Raw genomic sequence first — 25,051 nt, forward strand, 5'->3', positions numbered from 1 at the left:
ATGTAGCAATAGTTAACAAATAAAACAAAGTATCCACATTCTTTCATACCAAGATTAAGATGCCATTTGTTTAAAAATAGATTTTATAGGAATAATATTTAAATAATTGTTTAAACATGAATAGCACTTTATGCTTTTTGAATTCTCCTGCTTATATATTAGACTGTTTTTCAAAGTGTGATCTGTAGACCCTAAGGGTCTCCAAAGTCAAAACTATTTTTATAATAATACTATTTTTTCATTTTTCAAAGTCCTGACATTTGCACTGATGGTACAACAGCAAAGCAATAATGAATAACAATGCTGGTGCCTTAGTAAAAATCAGTGCGGTGGCACCAAACTGTACTAAGATATTGTATTTTTTGTTGTGTACTCACATTTCAGGAAAAAAAAAAAAAAAGCCAGAATCTCTTTTTTCTTTTTTTTAATGGCTTTCAACTTTTTGTTGTTGTTGTTGTTCTTTTTGGCTATATATGACAATAGAATATATTTTGATATAATTTACAAGCAAGGAATATATCTTATTCTGGTTAGGATCCCATTCTTACGGATGTACATGAAGGTGGGATTCCCTGTGTTGTTTTCATATATGTACATGGGGAAATTATGTCAGATTCATTCCACTGTCTTTCCTTTTCCTACCTCCCTGCCCTTCCCTCCATTCACCATTGTATAAGCTACTGAACTCCTATTCCACTTACTACCACCCCCTTATTGTGGGTTAGCTTCCATGTATCACAGAAAATATTTAACATTTAGCTTTTGGGGACTGGCTTATTTTACTTAGCATGATTGTCTCCAGATCCATCCATTTGCTGGCATATAAAAAGGTACACTTATACATTGCTGGTAGGACTGCAAATTGGTGCAACCACTCTGGAACACAGTATGGAGATTCCTCAGAAAATTTGGAATGAAATCACCATTTGACCCATATATCCCATGCCTCGGTATATTCCCAAAGGATTTAAAACCAGCATACTACAGTAACAGTCAGTTTCAATTAAATACTTGACAGGGACTGGAATTGTAACTCAGTGGTAGAGCATTTACCTAGTATGTGTGAGGCCCAAGGTTCAATCACCACCACCCCCAAAAAAGTAAACACAATTAAGTCCTATTAAGTTTCAACCTCAAGTACACGTTTTTATTATTGTGTGTGATAAAACACAAAGTATGCATGATGTGATTCTGAACACAAAAGTGTGATGGCTGTCTGGAAAAAGCACCTGTGTGGCTGTTACTAGCTCAATTAGTCTTTTTTTTTTTTTTCATAGAACACTATTTTTATTTGAAAAAACACTGAAAAACTATTGTTATTAATTTATACTTGGATACTTAGCAGACATTTTATCAAATTTAAAATAAATTTGATACCACAAGGAAATTAACTGACAGTATTTATTGCCAATGATATAATTTGGATTTTTTTTTTAATTACAATTTTGGAAAACTTGTATCTGCCACCATGAACTTGACAGCTTTCCAATACTTAAAGATTTTTCTGATGAGATTAATAGCGATTTTTTAAGGAATGTGAATTTTTTTTTGAAGTGTTGGAATGTGATTTTTTAAAAATATTGTACAGTGAAATGTATCAACATCAGGAAGATCTGCCCAGCTCAGTGAACAAGAATTTCCCAAATGACCAATATATGGGGAAGAGTCAAAGGACCAATGAGTGGATTTTGTGGGATAGAGTATAAAGAATTCATTAATAATATTTCAGATTGCACATGTAACTAATCTTTAAAAATCCAAGGTGGGGGGCTGGGGATGTGGCTCAAGCGGTAGCGCGCTCGCCTGGCATGCGTGCGGCCCAGGTTCGATCCTCAGCACCACATACAAACAAAGATGTTGTGTCCGCCGAGAACTAAAAAATAAATATTTAAAAAAAAAAAAAAAAAAAATCCAAGGTGGGCACAGTGGTATACACCTGTAACCCCAGCAGCTTGAGAGGCCAAGACAGGAAGATCATGAGTTCAAAGCCAGCCCCAGCAACTTAGCAAGGCACAAAGCAACTCAGCAATATCCTGTCTCTAAATAAAATACAAAAAAAAGGTTGGGGATGTGACTCGGTGGTTGAGTGTCCCTAGGTTCAACTCCAGGGAGGGAGGGGAGGGAGGGGAGGGGAGGGAAGGGAGGGAGGGAGGGAGGGAGGAAGGGAGGAAGGAAGGAAGGAAGGAAGGAAGGAAGGAAGGAAGGAAGGAAGGAAGGAACCACCACTTGTCAAGTTTTAATGGAGTATCAAGAATATCTGAAAGGGCTATTAAAATATTTCTTCTTTTCCTACTATGACTGCATGAGGCTACATTTTCTTCATGTATTCTTTCATCAAAATAACATATTCAGACTGAATACAGAAAGAGTCAATTATACAGGTGTCTTCTATTAAACCAGACTTTGTTGGTGGTGATACAAGGAATTAAACCCACTGAGCCACATCCCCACCCATTTCTGTTGTTGTTGTTTGTTTGTTTCCTTTGAAATAGGGTCTCATTAAGTTATCAAGGCTGGCTTTGGTTTTGAACTTGCAGTCCTCCTACCTTGGCCTCTGAAACTGCTGGGATTACAGGTGCACATCACTGCACCTTGCTTAAACCAAACTTTTTTAAAAACTGCAAAGATGTAAAACATGCCACTCTTGCTAAAAAAAAAAAGAATTTTTTTAGGGGCCAGGGAGCACTGGGGATTTAACCCAGGGGTGCTTTACTACTGAGCTACATACATACCGAGCCCTTTTTAATTTGAGAAAGGGTCTTATTAAGTTGCTAAGGGCCACATTAAATTGCTGAGACTGGTCTTAACTTGCAATCTTCTTTTCTTTATAAAAATATTTGTGACATGGCCAGATGCAGTGGCACATACTTATAATCCCAGTGACTCAGAACACTGAGGCATGAGCATCACAAGTATGAGATTCACCTCAGCAACTTAGCAAGACCCTAAATGACTTAATGAGATCCTGTCTGAAAAAAAAAAAAAAAATGTGGCTCAGTGGAGAGGAACCACTGGATTCAATCTCCAGTACACAAAAAAACCTACATTATTATATGTATGTGATAGGTTTATTACTGTTACTTTTAAATGAATAAATAAATATTAAGATGTAAAAAAGTCCCCAACAAAAAAGTTTGAAAACCATTGTAACCTCATAACTACTTGGGGAAGTAGAACTGATTTAACCTACTTTCTACAGATGAATAAATAGGTTTAGCAAAATTAAGTAACTTGCCCAGTACTCCCAGAGCATTAATCCTGACTACACATGAGAAACACTGGGAAGCTTTTAAAAATACTCATTAAGTGTTCTTGGGTGCGGAGTAGGTATTGTTTTATTTTAAGGTCCCAAGTGATTCTCATATGTGGCCCAGGTTAAGGAACTATTCAATGTACTAGAGATTATCAAGCAAACATATTATCAGGTATAAGTTTCCTAAATAACAATATCATGAGTAAACCTACAAAATGCATTTGCATTTGTATTTAGATTACATCACTGTAAATCCTGAATTCACACAAAGATCAAATATTTTTTTAAAATTCCATTGGATTTCATTTTACTTACAGGATTCTTGCTTTGCCACTCAACAGGACAGTTGTAATCTTGCATGATCCAGGGATGGTTTAACAGATTTTTCATAGAAATCCGTTTCTTTGGGTCCACCTAGTGGTCATTAAGAAGCAGCTATAGATTAATATTTCAAATAGAGAACATAGAACACCTTTCCTCTTGAGAACTCAAAATGTACCAGAACAGATGTAAACTTTATTATCACAAAAATGCTGTCAAAGACCTTAAAATGGCCTTGGAATAAATTCTTTTAAAAAGGCAATAGGGGCAAGAAAACTATAGCAACCAACACAGGCTTAGAAGAAAAATGTTTAACAAACATGAACTTCATTGGTATGGACATTATTCATGAAGTTCAGTCAATCTATTGTATGATGTAATAGTCTTTTGCTGGAAAACCTATTCACGGAAAATATTCACCAATTTAATATTCAAGCAGTCACAATGCAGGGCATTCATATTGAATAAGCAATCTCTACCTCCGATGAGCTTACATTCACACAGAACAAGTTGAAAAGCACACCTTTCTTTCCCATTTGTAATTTTCAAATGTGAGGAGAGAAAAATTAATCAACAAAGATTACGTTTTTGGAGTCCAGAAGAAAGGATGAGGCGTTTTCAATCTCATTATGGAGATTTGGTGGTCTGGCCCTACTTAATCAAGGTGGGTGAGCCTGAGGTAAATTTTGAATAAACGAGGTGGAAATGGCTTAATAGATGGAAAAAGTGGAAGATATTCCTGAATACATAATGAATAAAATATTGCACTAGTAAGATACTCATGTTTTCAAATGGTTTCATAGCAATCTCATTTTATCCTTCTAATACTGCATAGCAGTGAGGCAGGCTCAAAACTCCTATTTTACAGATCAACACCAGTTTAGGTTTTGATGAGTAGGGTGGATACCTAGACTTCAGTACTCCTATTTTTCACTCTTGGAGATTCATTCTACTAAATCAGTGGTTCTCAAAGTATGGTCCCAAGACCACCAGCACCAGCATCATCTGAGAGTTTGTTTGAAATGCAAATTCTCAGCCTGGCCCTAGATCTGTTGAATCAGACACTCTAAGAATAGGGCCAAGTAAGCTATGTATTAAAAGCCCATTGAAGCCAGGCACAGAGGCGCACACCTGTAATCCCAGTGCCTCAGGAGGTTGAGGCAGGAGGATCAAAAGTTCAAAGCCAGCCTCAGCAGGCACTGAACAACTCAGTGAGTCCCTGTCTCTAAATAAAATACAAAATAGGTCTGGGGATGTGGCTCAGTGGCAGAGTACCCCTGAGTTCAGTCCCCAATACCCAAATAAATAAATAAATAAAAGCCCATCAGGCAATTCTGACACACACTAAAATTTGAGAACCACTGAACTAGATCACAGGACTCCCTCAATTGTATACCAGCTTGTTCCAGCATTCGCTCAGTGTGTTCTGTATATCTAAAATACAAGGGTGGGAACAAGACAATGGAAGCAAGTGAAACAAGAGCTGATTAAAAAAAAAAAACACTCAAGAAAAAGTAAGAAAAACCATATCAGATCAAAAAAATGGGGGTGGAGGTGTTACATCATTAAGAAAGGATCCAGCTAGGGGTATAGCTCAATGGTAGAACACTGACTTAGCATGTGAGAGGCCCTGATTCAATCTCCCATAAAAAAGAACAGAAAGGAAGGAAAGGGGGCAGGACTAGTGGAGGATATTTGCAAAGTTGATTTGATAGATGGAATCCTCTTAAAGCTAATAAATAATGATAAATGTGATAGTAAAATAGATACCTTAAAGTTAAATCAAACAATTATGATAGACTTTTATTATTTTTAACAAAGTTTACCTGCAGCATTTGTTGAAGAAGCAGAATGCTACTGGGAGAGAGCCACTTAGGAACATCATATTTCCCTCTCTACAAAAAGCAAAGAAGACATTTATTTTCAATCAGCCTTGACCCAAATTTCAAAAGTAATGATATACTATAGGTTTAGCTTCAAATTTGAAGACTTTACCCAACTAGGAGATTCAGTAAAATTATTAATAATAAGAAATCCATTTTCTTGCCTTAAAGAAGGAAATCCAGCAAATTAAATATCATCATCACCTCTAAATTATTCAAATGAAAGAAAAGGACTGGAACACAGAGAATGTAACTGTAGAAAATGCAAATGTTATAGGGCTTGAGAATTCATAGTATGAGTACACAGACAACAAGTAAACCATTGTACCCAATTTGATTGCTGAAGCAAACTGCAGTTTATAATCTCAATTATCAGTTGAAAGTAATGAAGCCATAGAAAATAAATCTGAGTGATGGGAATAAGTTCAATAATAGAGTGCTTACCTAACATCTAGGTTCAATCCAGGAAAGAAAGGAAAGGGGAAGAAAAAAGAAAATAGCAAAAAAGCAAAGCAAAGTGTATTTTGTAGCAGGACAGAGACTGTGATTAAAAATAAGTCATATATCTTTCACAAGGAAGAATTTATACTCATTGAGACAAACTGATAAAAGCTACTTTCTAAAGCAAGTACCTTTTCTGGGAAATGAAAAAGACTCAGGAGACAAATATTTACAACCCAGTGTACTCAGAAATTATGATCACAATGTCATCAACTAAAGAGAAGACCAGGGGTTGCTAAACACTCGTACATGTTAGAATCCTTCTTTCCCTTTTCAGAGGAAATAACACAATAATTTCTCACAGAAGAGATCAAACTGTTTAGTGATGTACCAGGCGCAGTAGCACATGTCTGTAATCCTAGCCACTCAGGAGGCTGGGCAGGATGATCTCAAGTTTAAGGTCAGCCTTGGCAACTTAGCAAGATCCTGTCTCAAAATAAAAAGGGTTGGGAGTATGGCTTAGTGGTAGAGCAACCCTAGGTTCAATCCCTGGTATGGCACCAAAAGAGAAAAAAAAAAAAAAAAGTTTAGTGATGTTAGGATAACAAGATAATTATTTGAGAAAAATTAAGGTTGAACTGTCATTGACAGTACATCATTAATTTCATGCAGATTAAGTGAAAATACAAAACCATTTTAAAAGATCTCATAAATAAGAAAGATGTCACCACCACCACCACCAAATATTTTCTTCCCACATTTCTCCTGTCAGTTAATGGAACTGTGCTCTACTAGTTTATCAAGCCAAAAACTTTGGAATCATTGTTACCCTTTCTCTCACACACCACACTCAATATCTACTGGCTCTGTTCAAAATGCATCCAGAATTACTTACCCTCTACCACCAACCTCAGTCAAGTCATCTGGCACACTGCAATAGTCCCAGATTCTACCACTGTTCCCCAAAGTCTAGACTCCACTTACCACCACCAATGTTCTTTGAACACATTGGGTTAAGTCATGTCATGTCACTACTTAAAACTCTCTAATGGATCCCCAACTTGCTCAGAACAAAATCCAAATTCCTTATACTGACTCCAAAGTCACTCTCCTTGCTACTTTTCAAACCTACCTCCTCATTCTCCCCCTTAATCACCAAACTACAGTCTGAAGAGAAAACAGTCTTGTCTTCTGGCCTTTGTATCCACTGTTCCCTCTGCCTGTAACACTTTGGCTAGGTATTAGCAGAGCCTGTACGTTAATCTTCAGGTCTCCACTTGAATGCCAGTGATGTCAGTGAGACCTCCCCTTGAGCCCCATAGACATCCTCTATCTCCCTTTCACATCTAATGTTCTTTACTGTACTTATTACCACATGTCATATTATATTCTATTTATTTTCTGCCTCACTACATTCAAATATAAGCTCCTTAATCATAGCAATTTTTGTCTACTTTGTCCATTTTGTTCACCTAGAATAGTAGTTGACCCTTGCATGGGCTCAATTTTGTTAAATAAATGGAGGAATGAGGTAAAAAGCATACATTACAAAAGAAAATGGACAAAGAGGGGCTGGGATTGTGGCTCAGCGGTAGAAAACTTGCCTCGCACGTGTGAGGAACTGGGTTCGATCCTCAGCACCACATAAAAATAAATAAGCAAAATAAAGGTATTGTGACCATCTACAACTAGAAAAATATTTTTTAAAAAAGAAGAAAATGGACAAAGAATAGTCACAGGTAAAATCCCCCCCAAAAAACTTTTAAATTGTGAATAATCAAAAAATATGTTCAATTAATCTAACAATAAATAACAATTTAAGTAAAAATATAATCTACTTACTGTCTTTCAAACTATCAAACGGACAAATTTTATTTCTTTCTTTGACACAGGGTCTTGTTATGTTGCCCAGGCTGGTCTCAAATCCCTGAGCTCAAATGACCCTCCTGTTTCAGCCTCCCAGGTAGCTGAGACTGTAAGCATACACCACTATATCCAGCTTTCAAGCTGACAAACTGTTAAAAAAAAAAAAAAAATTGTCCAGCGTTCATAAGAGTTTAGGAACAAGAATGATTATATATCCAACTAGAAAGTATGAACTTTTCTGAAAAGTAATTTGGAAATATGTATTAAAAGCTTTAAAAGGGGGGGGGAGCATTTAAAATTACATATCCTTGAGCCAGCAACTTCACTTCTAGCAATTTATCATAAGCAAATAATCTGGCATACAAAAACTTATGAATGGGGCTGGGGTTGTCGCTCAGCAGTACAGCACTCACCTAGTATGTGTGAGGCCCTGGGTTCGATCCTCTACACCACATAAAAATAAATAAAGGTATCGTGGCCAACTACAACTAAAAAATAAATGTTTAAAATAAAAAAAATTTTAAAAACTTAAACTAAGAACTATATATGGCAAACTCCAAAAGTCTCCAAAACTAATAAAACAAATTCCTAGTCCAGAGAAACAAGGACAAGAGCAAAAAACAAAAACAAAAAAATGTAAACAATATCCACATTATGTTCAACCATAAAAATGGGATCCTAATTAGAATAAATGATAATCCATGGATGTATATGTCCAAGTACACTCTACTATCATGAATATCTAAAAATTAAAAAAAGTAAAGGACACTAAATAGGAGAAGCAACTGATTAACATCAGCATTTGGTTTCTGTGTTCTCATGAACTATCTAGGACATAATTCTTACAAAAATCAGTCCAACTGAGGAAAGAAACAGATGATATGGGTCATTCAGAGTCCTAAGACCACACAGGAGGTTGGATTTCCATATCAAAGAAGCAATCTGAGTCCCAAAGAAGCACAAGCAACAAACTTACACAGAAAAGATGCCAATGTCAAAGCAACTCTGATGAGAGTAAACAAACTAACCTAAAAAATATATTTTAGAAAGGGAACTGCTTTCGTTTTATAGATGACGTTTGAATATTAAAAATTTCATCCTCCCTCTATCTAAAGCACTCAATATGATGCAGAGGGCCCACTCTTACCAGGGAGCCTTAACTCTTGCCAGAGTCAGAAACTAAAGATTTCTGAACTACAGTGAGGAAGTTCCTAATTCTTTTCTTACTATTGCCACTCCTATATGGCCATCTGAACCCCAATGTGAAGGCCCAGTACTATCTGTTCCACACACATCCCTAGAAAAAAGGGATTTTTAGTCGGGCACAGTGGTTCATGTCTGTAATCTCATTAGCTCAGGAGGCTGAGGCATGAGGATCACAAGTTCAAAGCCAGCCTCAGCAACTTAGTGAGGACCTAAGCAATTTAGCAAGACCCTAAGCAACTTAGTGAGACTGTCTCAAAATAAAAAATAAAGTAACTCTATTCTTCCTTAGCCCTCTCCCATTGTGAATTAACATTCGAATATCAGAAAAAACATTCGGCCTTTGGTTTTTTCGGATTGGCTTATTTTGCTTACCATATTCTCTCAAAATGCATAAATGCATTCTAATGTCATGTATAACTAAATAAAACAAATTTTAAAAATTAAAAGTAATAAAATAAAAAGGGCTGGGGTATAGCTCAGTGGTTAAGTGCCCCTGAATTCAATCCCTAATTCCAAAAATCAAGAAGGGATTTTTAGATGCTTGGGCCAACTCTCTGGGACTTAGCATTAAGTCACAGTTGTTCTATTATTGGCCCTGGCCTAGATGGCTCCCCTCTTATAGCTGAGCTTTTCCTTATTCCTGAAAGCAAGGCTTCTCATGATCTCAACCCTGGGAACTTGACTTTTCTCATTCTTGGCAGACTGCCCATTTGCCTGGTCTCAAATATTTCAGCTTGCTCTTACCAAGGTCCCACAGAGAATAGAGACCAGCCTGGAACAAGGACCCTCCTCCCTTCTGATCAAATGCTCATGGCCTACCTGAGTTTCTGATTGCAGCCTGCTCCTAGTGTGTCCTCCCTCATGCTTCACTCACTGGTCAAGACCTCCACGTATTCCAGGTGGTCTTCCCTCACAGTGACCACTTGCAGTGTTATTTGCTGCTTACTCTCTGGTTCCCATCTGTGCTGAGCTGAACAATATCCCACTCCCCACTGTGCAAGAATAAATTTCTTGTTTTAAGCCACCACACTGTAGTACTTTGTTATAACAACCCTAGGAAACTGATTCACCATCTATAAGGGTTTGGCTTTACATTACTTCTCTCCCACCAGCATTACCCACCACAGGGATAAGTCTGGATCCAGGTTCCAGCTCTTTCTCATCTGCTCCAAACAGCAGGCCCATAATCCAAACCACCAAATTAAAAGAAATAGTATGCCTTAAAGTTCAGAAACTAGGGACCGGGGTTGTAGCTCAGTGGTAGATCACTTGCCTTGCATGTGTGAGGTACTGGGTTTGAATCTCAGCACCACATAAAATAAATAAATAAAGATATTGTGTCCATCTACAGCTAAAATAAATTTTAAATATATATATATATATATATATATATATAAAAATTATTTTTTAAAGTTCAGAAACTACCATGCAAAACAAAAGTACTCTTAACTAAAAGTAGAAGTACTCCACAGAACCCGATGTATTTTTACATCAAAGTAAAAAGTATTACTTTTTAGTATCAAAAAAGTATTGAATGAAGAAAGATCCACTAGACTTATTTCAAGTTCCTTTTTTTTTTTTTTTGCCTTTTAGCATCCCATTTTGAATTCTTGAAGTATCATTTTAAGAGATTCCCTATGCTTCTCTAGCACATGCTAGCAAGCGTGTGTGTGTGTGTGTGTGTGTGTGTGTGTGTGTGTTAGTTACCAGGGATTGAACCCAGGGACGCTTAGCCACTGAGCCACATCCCCAACCCTTTTATTTTTTGAGACAGGTTAAGTTGTTTAGGGCCTTGCTAAGTTGCTAAGGCTGGCCTCAAACTTATGATCCTCCTGTCTCAGCCTCCTAAATCACTGGGATTACAGGTGTGCACCACCACGCCCACCTCCACTCTAGCAATTCTACCCAGAAAGAAGCAGGAAGGACAAGTGAAAAAATGTGGGGTTTAGTGCATCAGACACAAGTTAGAGCCATGCATTATGTGTGAATCCCAGTTCTGCCACCTTCTGGCTCCATGAACTTGTACAAGTTATTTAATTTCTTTGACCCTGGTTTCTAAAAGAATAGGCTCCAAAGACAAATTGCCTATGTTCAAATTCAAACTCTACCACTTACTTGCAATGTGACCTTGGAGGAGCAATTTAACCTTGTTATACCTCAGTTCCCTCATCTATAAAAGGTATAATTATAGTATATATTGCATAGAATTGTTGGAATTGTTGTTAGGCTTCAATGATTTGATATATATAAAGTACTTAGCACAGTGCCAGGTATACAGTAAGAACTCAGAAAGTCAGTTTCTTCTATTATTGTTGTTGCAACCACTAATACTATATAATTCTAACAGTTGCTATCTGTAAAGCAATGCCACTTATAGTATTAAAAAGGAATAAAAAGAGTATGCGTATGAAAGCACCCAGCACAATATACCTTGCACATAAGAAACCATAAATGTTTAATGAATCCAAAATAAATAGGAGAGGGAGATAGGGATACTCAAAAGAGTAGTAGTATTCTAAAGATGGGCATGTTGGCCATGTATGCCAAAGACGAAAGAGTCAGTATAGTAAAAAAGGCTAAGGCCATTCTGAGGAATGCTATATGCTGCCCAATGGGCTCTACCTCACTGCAACTGCTTCAGAATCTCAGGATTGCCTGGTAAGGAACATGTATCAACCAGTCAAGCTCTGGTCACATCACCTCCTGAAACGCACCCACGCACTTACCCTGTTTGGACAGAATACCATCCACAAGCAAGTCACGAGGCCTGTGACTCATCACCATCCTCTGACATTCTCAGCTTTACTCTCTGCACTGGATTATCATCAAAAAGTGAGTCCAGAGCTGGGTTCTGCTGCCAGACTTCACCCAACATCTTATCTCTACACAGCACTTCAAAATGCACAAAACACGTGTATTTTATCTTGTGGAGTAGGCAAGAATTATTAACCACATTATACAAATCAGGAAACTAAGTCTCAGCAAGGGAGATTAATCACTTGTTCAATGTTACAAGACTTTGGTTCTCATTTGTCCCACAAGACACATCTGGAAGTATCTAGAGACATTTGATTGTCGCAATTTGGGGGATACTACTGGCATGAGTCAGTAAAGGTCATAGATACTGTTGAACATCGTACACTGCACAGCACAGTCCCCCCCCACACACACACAACAAAGAATACCTGGTACAAAAAGTCAGTCAAAAGTGCCAAGATTGAGAAACAGTTATTAAGCAAAAAATAGCCAAGTAGGACCAGAAGAGATACTTCTTCTATCGTATTGTGCTTGAAAAGGTCTAAGAAAGACTATAAGTAAAAAGAGAAAGGCTACTTATTTAAATATTAAAATACATATCCAAAGACCAAACAGAAAAAACCTTAGGGAACAATTCTGCTGGGGAAGAGCATCTCAACAAAATGCCCAGTGTCAACCAAGGCTGTGCCCCTTAACCCTTGTTTCTGTACAGTCTTTGGATGATTTTTGTTTCTTTATTTAAAGGATGAATACCTTGCAAATGAGAGCAAGGGCAACAGCGGGTAAAAGCCAAGTGGAAGGGGGTAAAAAAGATCTGTGGGCTAAGCAAGATAATCCTGGGAATTCTAGCAGGCTTAAAACTGTTCACTTTTCACATAGTTCTAAGAAAGGCAGGCGATCTCTCCAACACATAACCATAGTACTGCAATCAACTCTATAACTCTATTATAAAAATATAATCTTATAAAGAGACAGCTTGCCTATTTTTTTGCCCATTTTCTTTAAAATTATAAATTATAACTGTTAAGAAGCAATTTGGAGCTGGGTATGCAGCTCAGTAGTAGAGTATTTGCCTGGCACTGGTGAGTCCCCGAGTTCGATCCACAATCACACACACACACACGCATAGCAGCAGCAATTTTAAACTGTACAGCCATTTAACTTACATTTACTAAATTATTTATACTATTCTAATATTTCTGTACCAGAACTGGAGTACATCATGCTTGTCTTTGAATGCAGTGATAGCAAATGAATATAGGTGACATTAATAATATTAATACTCAATCTGTTAGTAATCATGCCAGAATTTGCAGTTGAGCATTTTGGTTAAAATAGTGAACAAATGCAAAAGATAAATGAAGCCTGCCTCTTAAACAAGAGTTACATACAGTGTGTCAAATATTGCTGGTTTTTTTCAATCAAGGCAAGAACGGAGGGAAATGTTATTCCCAAGTGAGGAATTTTAGAACATTCTAGGCAAAGATACATACTGCATGCAAGTGATACGACACCTTAATTAGATTCAACCAGCAGACTGTATTACACTGCGACTCGGAACAATAGTTCTGAGCCAAGATTACAATAAATTTCAAAATCTATAATGTGTGAAATTAAATTCCACAATAATGCATAAAAGTCCTAATTTGAATCAATTTTCAACTTGCAAATACATGAAAAACTAAAAAATGAAATTCAGAGCAGGAGAAACAAAGAATGTACAGTATTAGTAAATAATATTAATTAGGAAGGCCAAATCTCTACTGAACAAGTGTTAGACATTCTCTACCACATTCATTCCACTGCAAAAGATATTGGATTTGCCAAAAATATCAAAACTTGGATCTAGCATCTACTATTAGGACATTACTGTTGTAACGTTTCACATTATTTGAAGGTAAGCACTCACCCCCAAAAGATTAATTCAGAATCCATTAGTGCATTCAAATAAATAAATACACTGGGGAACAATATATTAATAATTAATAGCATTAATTCCACGGCTGCCATGTAAATATGAACTTGCAGTAACAACAAGTGAAGACAAATAAACAGCATAACAGTTTAAAGTTTGGATATGGAAAAACACAGCAAACCTCAAGCTTAAGTCAGTAAATTAGGAATATCATGAATATAATTCAATTTCAGTAGAATCACTTATTTTTTTCTGGGGATAAGACTACAAAATCTTGACAAGGTATATTGGAGACAGACTAAAAACTAATACCCAAATACTTAGGGGTTGTCCTGTTCTATTCAGTTCTTGGGTTTTGTTTCTGGTTTTCCCTGCAGTTTTAATGCTTTTATTTTAAACACAAATAAAATGCATGCTGAGCCATATATTCAATTTTTTCACTGTGCAGTCTAGCATTGTGATTGGTGACTCTGATGGCCTGCTAGGTTGCTATGTCCACATATTTTTTTTAATACCTTTATTTCACTTATTTATTTTTTATGTGGTGCTGAGGATCGAACCCAGGGTCTTGAGCATGTGAGGCAACCATGTGCAAAGGGACATAAAGATAAACAAGATACCCACTTCAGAAAGCTCTACCATTGAGCCACAACCCCAGCCCCTGTTACTCTTAAGCGAAAACATTATAAGCAATCTCAGCACAGGAAGATTCCAGCTCCTTGACACTATGGACCAGGAACTTCTAGAAGCCACTGGACAGCACATGCTTTATTTCCTTTTTTTTTCCCCCATAATCACTGTTAAGCATCAAGATCCAACCCTTGAATCTCTCCATACCCTGTCGTTCATATGTCTGGGTTTCCACCAGTTATGTTTACTTTTGACTTACCAGCCTAACTGGCGCCAGTTACACTTCTTGACCCTTTTTTTGAGAGTAGGAGATGGATGCTACTACTTCCACGGGAAGTACCAAGGAAAGATTTATTCAGTATTTTAAATCAACAACTTAGATCAGAAATATTTAAGAAATATACTAGTAGCACAATGCTCACAGAGAAAGTTGTCACCACACGACAGGAAAATCAAGTTCAAAATTTTAACATAAGAGAATGCTAGGCTGAAACAAACAAGAAAAACAGAATGTGAATAAATAAGTCAAAGAAATTAGAGCTACTCGGGGCTAGAATGGACCCTGGAAACATGGACCCTGATTACTGCAATACTTTAACACTACTGATACAAAAAAAAAAAAAAAAAAAAAAAACAGGACCAGTAAGTATTCTACTGGGTGACATTCTAAAGAGAGTAGAAAAGCTGGTACATAATAATACTAATGTGAATTAGGAGAACTTATAATATAGGTAAATCTGAAAAGATGGGATGACTGGGAGCACTCCCAAGTTCATGGGCACAAAAAGAAGCTTGGGTTCGGAGGCACTTCTGTAGGCTTCTGATTCTCATGAAACTAGGAACTAGAATTGAGAAACAATACTGGGCACTGAGCTTGACTAGAGCTGAAAGAATGAAGTTGAGCTTCAACAGATGGTTTGAAATCCCAGCTCTGCTACTTACTAGCTCTACGACCCTGAGTAAATTACTATAGATGGGGAACAATAATAGAAAATGCCTCACTTAGAGCACAGCCTGGCAAATAACAATAGCTCATGAATATTAAGCATTACTTTTGTTACAATGGAATAAGAATATGCATGCCAGCAAACAATTTATTATTTCCTGAGCAACCATGTGCAAAGGGACATAAAGATAAACAAGATACCCACTTCAGAAAGCTCTATCCCTTTGGAGGAAAAAAAGCAGGTGGCGAGTAGAAAACACAACAAAGAAATACAACAAAACAACTGGTGCAGATGCTCTAGGCAGAAGAGATTTGAGCACATCTCAAAAAAGCATAGAATTCTACTTTTTAAAAATTTTTTTATTTATATATGACAGAAGAATGCATTACAATTCTTATTACATACAGTGCAAATTTTTCATATCTCTGGTTGTATACAAAGTATATTCACGCCAATTCATGTCTTTATACATGTACTTTGGATAATAATGTCCATCACATTCCACCATAATTTCTAACCCCATGCCCCCTCCCTTCCCCTCTGACCTATCTAGAATTTGTCTATTCCTCCCATGCTCCCCCCTCGTTACCCCACTATGAATCATCCTTCTTATATCAAGAGAAAACATCCGGCATTTATTTTGGGGGGATTGGCTAACTTCACTTAGCATTATCTTCTCTAAATCCATCCATTTACCTGCAAATACCATTATTTTATTCTTTTTTATTGCTGAGTAATATTCCATTGTGTATATATGCCACATTTTTTTAATCCATTCATCTACTGTAGGGCATCTAGGTTGGTTCCACAGTTTAGCTATTGTGAATTGTGCAGCTATAAACATTGATATGACTGTGTCCCTGCAGTACGCTGGGGACACAGTCCTTTGGATATAGACCGAGGAGAGGGATAGCTGGGTCAAATGGTGGTTCCATTCCCAATTTTCCAAGAAATCTCCATAATGCTTTCCACATTAGCTGCACCAATTTGCAGTCCCACTGAATTCTATTTCTGTACACCTATAGACAAAGTCTCAGACCTGACCTGCAGAAGTCACCTCTCCTACTCTCCCCATTAGCTTTTTGGGTTCAAACTCACTAAAATCTTTATCATTCTACTTTTTAAAATTCAACACTAGCAAACCAACTTCAACAACATATTAAAAGGAGTATACACTATGACCAAGTGGCATTGTTCCTGGAATACAAGGATGGTTCAGCATGCTAAAATCAATGTAATGCACCACATGAACAAAACAAAGAAAAAAACAATACAATCAACTAAACTGACACATGAAAAAGTATTGGCAAAATTCAACATGTTTTCATGATAAACACACTAGAAAAACTAGGAATAGAAGAAAACTTCCTCAACATATTATAAATCCATAGCTAATATTGTGCTCAGTATGAAATGATTAAATGCTTTTCCTCTAAGATCAGAAATATAAAACAAGGATGCTCACATTCTCTTCTATTCAACATAGTAAGGGAAGTCCTAGCCAGAGTAACTAGACAAACAAGAAGAAAAACATTTACATGCTTCAAAATCTAAAAGTATTTGGCATAGAATGAAGTCTCCCTTCTATCCCTCTCCTCTAATTTTCCTCTACAAAGGAAATAGCAATTATCATCATCTACCACCTTCTGTCATACGTCAGCAAATAAGAGGAATATACCCTCTTTTTTTTTCTGGTGCTTGGGATGAAATCCAGGGCCTCAACCAAGCTGGGGCAAGCACTCTGAAACTGAGCTTCATCACAATCCCTTTTTAAATTTTACTTTGAGAAAGAATCTCATTGAGACTGGTCTTGAACTTGAAATCCTCCTGTCAGAGCTTCCTAAATAGCTGGGATTACAGGCATGTACCACCATACCCAGCTACTTTACCTTTCACAAAACTGATGGTACATTACACATACTGCTCTACTCTTTGCTTTTTCACTTATGTATCTTAGACACCATTTCATTATCAACATCTAAAGAGGTCCCTCGTTCATTTTTTTAATACTTTTTATTTATTTATTTTTATGTGGTGCTGAGGCTCAAACCCAGCACTTCACATGTGGTAGGCAAGCACTCTACTACTGAGCTACAACCCCAGCCCCCCTCATTCATTTTTATATCTGTAGAATACACCATTGTAGATACACCATAATGTAACAATAATTGTCTAAAAGAAAAAGAAAGTACTAATAAGACCCACAGATTCAAATGGCATTAACAAATAAAAAGATCAAGTAATAAACAGCAAACAGCACTGTATTACTATGCCATGAGAATACAGAACCTTGGAAGGGGTTTGAACCTCATACAATGCAAAAAAAAAAAAAAAAAAAAAAAACCCACCCAAGGCCAGGTCTCCAAATCTGGCTCATTCATTCACCATTATCAACACTAAAGATATGTTATCAAACCATCCATTTTTAACATGTAATAGACTTTATTCAATGAAATTGTGGATCTACTACCTTTCTAAACATTCCATTTAAAAAGTACACCAGGGAAAACAATTATAGCAGAAAAAACAGAAAAAATCTGGGGAGAAAACAGAATAAGTTAATTCTCCCAGATATTTAATAAACAATATTTAAAAGGTACAGTAACTGAAACAATTAGATATAAGAAGAGACAAAAAGATAAATGAAATGAAATATAAAACCCCAAAGGGTCGGGGGAACAGCTCAGTAATACAGCACATTCTCAGCATGTGGGAGACCCCATATTCAATCCCTAGGGCCACCCTACCACCACCACCACAAAAAAAAAAAAGCAAAGACAAAGAATTGTACAGCCTCACACAGTGGCCCACACCTGTAATCTAAGCAGCTCAGGCGGTTGAGACAGGAGGACTGTGAGTTCAAAGCCAGCCTCAGCAATTTAGTGAAGTCCTAAGCAACTCAGCAAGACCCAGTATCCAAATATAAAAAAGGGCTGGGGATGTGTCTCAGTGTTAAGCACCCCTGGGTTCAATCCCTGGTACCAAAAAAAAAAAAAAAAAAGAAGAAGAACGGAAGAATTATAGGAATTTAGTATATAATCAAATTATCATTTAAAGTAATTAGAAAAACAATAAATTACTGATGCATAGTATCGGGACAACCAGATAAATCAGCTGAGAAAATATATACTGGATTCCCAGAAACTATCAGAGATCAGAGGGAGACTAAAGAAGCATGATAACTAACTATAATATGGCATTCTGGAAGGATCCTGGAACAGAAAAAGGACATTAAAAAAAAAAATCATGAAATTCAAAGTACAGAGTACAAAGTTAATTGTAATATATCCACATTGGTTCCTTAAGTGTGACAAATGTACCACAGTAATGTAAAATGGTAATTATGGAACAAATAAGTAAGGAGTAAATGTAAATGGATTTTAGGAAAGAAGAAGGATATTGAAGAAAGCAGTCAAAGGAACTTTAGTTTTTGTGTGTGTGTGTGTGGGTGGTGGTAGGGTGGCTCTAGGGATTGAATATGGGGTCTCGAACATGCTGAGAATGTGCTGTATTACTGAGCACATGTAATTATGGAGCAAACAAGTAGGAGTAAATGTAAATGGATTTTAGGAAAGAAGGAGGATATTGGAGAAGCAATCAAAGGAACTTTAGTTCTTTTTTTTTTTCCCCCCGAGTTTTGAACACAGGGGCACTCAACCACTGAGTAACATCCCCAGCCCTATTTTGTATTTTATTTAGAGACAGGGTCTCACTGAGTTGCTTAGCACTCATCATTGCTAAGTCTGGCTTGGAAACTCACAATCCTCCTGCTTCAGCCTCCTGAGTGGCTGGAATCACAGACATGCCCGACTGTACCCAGCTTAGTTACTTCTTTATAAAGAATGTTTTTAAGAACTGGGGATGTAGCTCAGTGGTGCAGAGCTTGTCTAGCACAAACAAGGCCCTGGATACCCAACACCACCAAAAAACAAAAAAAAAAGAAGAAGAAGAAGAAGAAGAAAGATCTATACATGCTGCCATAGGTAAAGCAATCTTTAAAGGAAAGCATTCAGCCAGGCATGGTGGAGTGCACCTGTAATTCCAGAGGCTTAGGAGGCTGAGGCAGGAGGATCACAAGTTCAAGGTCAGCCTCAGCAATCTAATGAGGTCCTAAGCAATTTAATGAGAATCTATCTCAAAATAAAAAATGAAAAGGGCTGGGGATGTGATTAAGCATCCTTGGGTTCAATTCCCAATACCAAATAAGTAAATAAATAAATAAAACAAAGCATTCAAGTGGGCTGGGGATGTAGTTCAATGGTAGAGCACTTACTTGCCTAGCATGTGTAAATCCCTGAGTTCAATTCCCCAGCACTGCAAATAAATAAATAAATGTTTCAATGTTTAAAGGAGGAGGGGGCAGAGTCCACAAAATGTGTGGATTATGTAAACCCCACAAAAATGTATACATAATTGTATAAATACAGACAATATATGAAATCTTTTTTTCTTTTATTTGAGGTACTGAGGTGTGAACCCTCACTAGTCACTCTAAAACCTACAGTAAGACACTCCTAAGGAAAATGGAAACAGCACATTCTTCCTTGAATGAAACAGTGACACATGACAGAACACAGTAGTGCCACCTTTCACTACTCTTTGTATTGTAAAGTACTTTGCTTCATATAAATATAGTTAAATGGATTTACAGATTATACTATGTGGTTTAAATAAACTAAATCCTCACAAAATAGCAAGTGGTTAGAGAAGATTCCTGCAGAGAAACCACAGATTAAAGTCTTAAAAAGATAAGACTATGAATACAAGCACAAGTAAACAACTATCACAGCACTGACACCTTTACTCTTAGTACAGTCCATCATGCAGAGCAGGAGGTTAAAAAAAGATCTAATTAGACAAGACAGTTTGTGTACAAAACTTGAAATTAGCAAGACTATCTGAAATAAGGATTTTTACATACATTATTAATAAGGAGCTTCAAATCATACATACCAGAATCTAGAATATGAAAACAAACTATAACTTTTTTTTTTTTGTACTGGTGATGTAACCCCAAGGCACTTTACCACTGAGCCACATCCCCAGCCCTTTTTATTTTTTATTTTGAAACAGGGTCTTACTAAGGTGCTAAGGCTGGCCTTGAACTTGCAATCTTCCTGTCTCAGCCTCTTAAGTCACTGGGATTTCTTTAATTTTTTAGCTTAAAAAATGTTTAAAGTCAAGAAACTACACCAAAGCAAATTCCAGATGAACAAATATTTAAATATAAAAAAAAAATGAAACCATAAAAACACTAAAATAAACTGGGTACAGTGGCGCACACCTGTAATCCCAGTAACTCAGGAGGCTAAAGCAAGAATATTGCAAATTCAAAGTCAGCTTGAGTGACTTAGTAAGATCTTGCCTCAATGTTTTTTAAAAGGGTGGGGAGGAAGTGATAAGGATGTACCTTAGAGGTAGAATGCTCCTGGGTTTAATACCCAATACCATTAAAAAAAAAAAAAGAAGAAGAAGAAAAAGAAAACATGTAAACTCTAAAAAGTAACCTAAGTCAGAAAGCCTTTCCAAACTTGACAATAGAAGATTGGTAAACTATATAGCAGCACAATTCACAATAGCTAAACTGTGGAACCAACCTAGATGCCCTTCAGTTGATGAATGGATTAAAAAAATATGGCATATATACACAATGGAATATTACTCAGCAATAAAAGAGAATAAAATCATGGCATTTGCAGGAAAAGTGCTGGGGAATCAAACTCAGGGTTTTACACATGGATGAAGGTGGAGAAGATAATTCTAAGTGAAGTTAGCCAATCTCAAAAAAACAAATGCCGAATGTTTTCTCTGATATAAGGTGATTGACTCATCGCAGGGTAGGTAGGGGGAGCATGGGAGGAATAAATGCACTCTAGATAGGGTAGAGGGGTGGGAGGGGAAAAGAGGGGGGCAGGGGGTTAGCAATGATGGTAGAATGTGATGAATATCAATATCCAAAGTACATGTATGAAGACATGAATTGGTCTTTATATACAGAGATATGAAAAATTGTGCTCTATATATGTAATAATAATTATAATGCATTCCACTGTCATGTATTTTTAAAAAATAAAATCAATTAAAAAAAGAAAATCAGAAAAACAATTTAAATAAATAAATAAATAAATAAATAGATTGGTAGATTTGACTAAATAAAAATTGAGGGCTGGGGATGTAGTGGTAAGCTCTTGCCTACCATGCAAGGCCCTAGGTTCAATTCCCCAGTACTGCACACACGTATACAAAAGTTAAAATTCCTGCACAGCAAAAAAAAATAATAATAATAATCTTAAATATGAAGAGCAAAAAGGTGATGTACTATATTGATGGAGGTACGGAAAATTGGTACCGTCTTGCTATTGCTGGTAACTGTATGAACCAATAAAACTTTGATGGAAGTAATATGGCAATATGTATGAAAATTTCTAATCATATATCCTTTGACTCAGCAACTCTTCTAGCAATTTTCTTTTTCTTCCTTTCTTTTTTTGATTTATCGTTTTTGCAGTACTGAGAACTGGCAATTTTCTTACAGATATGTTCACAATATGCAAAATGACCACTGGGAAATTACTTAAATGTCCATTAACATAGGATCAGTTAAATAAATTATGGTACAAACATATACTGTTCTGTGCAGTCATTAAAAAGAATGAAGAACCAGGTGTGGTGGTACATCCCCATAATCCTAGCTACTTGGGAGGCTAAGGCAGGAAGATTTCAAGTTTGAAGCCATCCCTGTCTAAATAAAATAAATAGGGATAGGGATGTAGCTCAGTGGTAGAGTGCTTAACTAGCAAGCACAATACCCCTGAGTCCAATTTCTAATACTGCCCACCACCCAAAAGCAATGAAGAGGCTCTGCGCTAGATATGAAGTGGTATGATTTCCAATACACTGTTAAGAGAGAAAAACAAGAGGCAAAACAGTATGCTTAGGGTATGCTGCCATCTGTGCAAAAATAAACTGGGAAGCAGGTAACCCAACAAGAAAATACAAAGGCTATGGGTGTAGCTCAGTGGAAGGGTACTTGCCTAGTAAGCTGAGACCCTGGGTTCAATTTTTAGTATCACAAAAAAAAAGGAAGGAAGGGAGGGAGGGAAGGATAAAATATATGATTCCATATACATGTATAGACTAAAGTCTGAAAAAAAAAAACATAAAAATCTGATAAATATGTTAACATTGTTACCTCCAGGTTATGGGTTTTATAGCTGGATAAATAACAACCTTATGCCAACGAATATGAAAAGCTAGACAAAATAGAAACATTCTTTATGTCCAAAACTGAATTATGGTCATCCCCTCTCTCTACCAAGTCTTCCCCATCTCAGTTAATGGCAGCTCCAAACTTTTTAGTCACTCAGGCTACTCCACTCATTCAATACATCAGCAAATTATGTTAGTTATACCTTCAAAAGACAAAAGACATCAGGTTCTACATTCTGACTATGATGGGGGGTTACATAAATCTATAAAATTCATAGACTCAATACCTCAAAAAAAAGGCCAATTTTACTTTATGCTAACAGAAAAATTTTTTTAAAAAGAGACATCCAGAATCCATCCATTTCTTGCCATCTCCATTACTAACATCTCTGAATCACTATAATATCCTCCCAAACAGTCATCTTGATAATCCTCTTTGCTTCCCCAGTAACCCTGATTTTCCTCTTTGCTTCCTACAGTCTATCCACACAGCAACCAGTGCAATCCTATTAAAAACTAAACCAAATCATAGCACTTCTCTATTCAAACCCTCCACCAGCTCCCCAAATGCTCCCCATAAAGCTATAGTCAGCAAGCAGGAACCAAAGCAAAAACTGCTACCTTCCAAGGATTGGAGGAATCTCAAGAAAAGTGAGAGAAAACGCAAGCTGTCTTGGCTACATCAGCACACTCCAGGAGACTGGCTTCCAGCCCAAGCCCATGGATCTCACCTTACCAAGGAGAAAAATGCATACACAACCCCCAAGGCAGGGGTGGTAACCACTATTGCTATCATTACTTTTTTGTTGACCCAGCAGAATTAGAGCTCCTCAGCCTTTAAGGAGTTGAACAACTGTGATTCCACCTCTTCCCAAATTCCTCTCTATAGTTTAATAATCAATTTTAAAGACTTTTTCCAAGACAGATCATAGGAAAAAATTAAGTTAAATAAAGAAAAATTAAACAACCCAGTGCCCTTAGACTTGATGTTCTTTCTAGGGGTTAAGCAACAAGCCAACTGCAACTGCCACTTTCAACTCTATACTACATTCCAGAAATGAGAGTTAATTCAGAAATCTTCTAACCTAAAGATGGTATAGATTCAATGTCCAGCCACAATAATCTCTGACCATTCCTTCCCATACTTCTCCCATCCCTATGCCTTTGCTCATAGTGTCTACTCTGCCAGAATGCATTCACCCACATCCTTTTCTGAAGCACTTCTACTTGAGGGGGGCGGGGTTTCTGGGGATTGAACCCACGGCCCCATACATGCTACAAGATGGCCTCAAACTTGCAATCCTCCTACCTCAGCCTCCCAAAGTAACTGGGATTACAGATATATGCCTCCACACCTGGCTTATTCTTTTAAAGTATATGATTTACTAGATATTAATATATTCATAAAGTTTTGGGTGCTGGGATTGTAGCTCAGTGATAGAGCATGTGTTAACCCTGCACAAAGCCCTAGGTTCAATCCCCAGCAACACACACACAAAAAGGCTTAAACACAAAATTATCATCACTACCTAATTCCAGAATTTTTTCTTCATTCCAAAAGCATAAAGTATAATAAGTAAAAAACTTTTACACTGAAATTCTATGCCTTGGGGCTAGGGTTGTGGCTCAGTGGTAGAGCACAAGTGCCTAGCATGAGTAAGGCATTGGGTTCGATGCTCAGCACCACTTATAAAGAAATAAACTTATAAAAAAAAAAAGAAAAAAGAAATTCTATGCCTTGTAATACTCACCATAATCTTCTTGTACAAAGCCATGACATTATCATCATCAAATGGTAGAAATCCACACATAAGTACATACAAAAGTATGCCCATGCTCCAAACATCTGCCTAAGAGGAAGAAAAAAAAATCATTCAAAAAAAAAAAAAAAATATATATATATATAGAACACATTTCAGAATGATAAGATACTTAATAAAACCACAGAATCTTTAAAAAGCTGAAATAGAGCTAAGAGACCATCCAATTCAACCTGCTCATTCTAGTCTGGAACCCTGAAGTCTAGAAAGGCAGGTGTGTCCAAAGTCACCCAATCAGTGGCAGACCACCCAGGAACTTTCCTCTTAGCTATATGCTAACACTTAATAGGAAAAAAAAAAATTATTTTGCTTGGATGGATTGGGCATGATAAAGAATGAGGCCAGGTCTCAGATTCTGAAAGCAATTCTATAGAGCTACTAAGGATCTCAGTTACATATGAGGATTATGTAAACAGGTGTGGGGATGTCAAAACAAGTCTGAAAATTTCGTGGCAATCTACAAATGTGACTAAGTTACACAGTAAAAACTATTTAGAGAAATTTTAATATCATGCTAAGTGAAGTAAGCCAATCCCAAAACACCAAAGGCCAAATGTTTCCTCTGATAAGTGAATGCTGATCCATAATGGGGGATTAAGGGGGGGCCCATGGGATGAATGGAGGAACTTTGGAAAGGGCAAAGGGGAGGTGGTATGGGTGTAGGAAAGATGGTGGAATGAGAAGGACATCATTACCCTAGGTATATGTAGGATTGCACGAATGGTGTGACTCTACTTCATGTATAACCAGAAGTGAAAAAGTGTGTTCCATTTATGTACTATAAATCAAAATGCATTCTGCTG

General features: G+C 36.9%; 1 protein-coding gene across 2 annotated transcripts in view; it reads right to left on the reverse strand.

Annotated features, from left to right (window-relative positions):
* Nucleotides 1–25,051, reverse strand: part of Melk (maternal embryonic leucine zipper kinase) — an 81,740-nt gene that overhangs the window by 32,915 nt on the left and 23,774 nt on the right. For both annotated transcript variants that reach the window (XM_058578096.1, XM_046457340.1), the window contains 3 exons: nt 24,180–24,278; nt 5,401–5,469; nt 3,569–3,667 (listed from right to left, as the gene is read on the reverse strand). In XM_058578096.1, coding sequence (XP_058434079.1) covers nt 3,569–3,667; nt 5,401–5,469; nt 24,180–24,278 — 267 coding nt within the window. The remainder of the gene's footprint in view (nt 1–3,568; nt 3,668–5,400; nt 5,470–24,179; nt 24,279–25,051) is intronic.

The sequence above is a fragment of the Marmota monax genome, unplaced genomic scaffold (assembly GCF_021218885.2).
Source record: "Marmota monax isolate L192 unplaced genomic scaffold, Marmota_monax_Labrador192_F-V1.1 WCK01_AAM20220418_F8-fsc00069, whole genome shotgun sequence".
Classification (NCBI taxonomy): Eukaryota; Metazoa; Chordata; class Mammalia; order Rodentia; family Sciuridae; genus Marmota; species Marmota monax.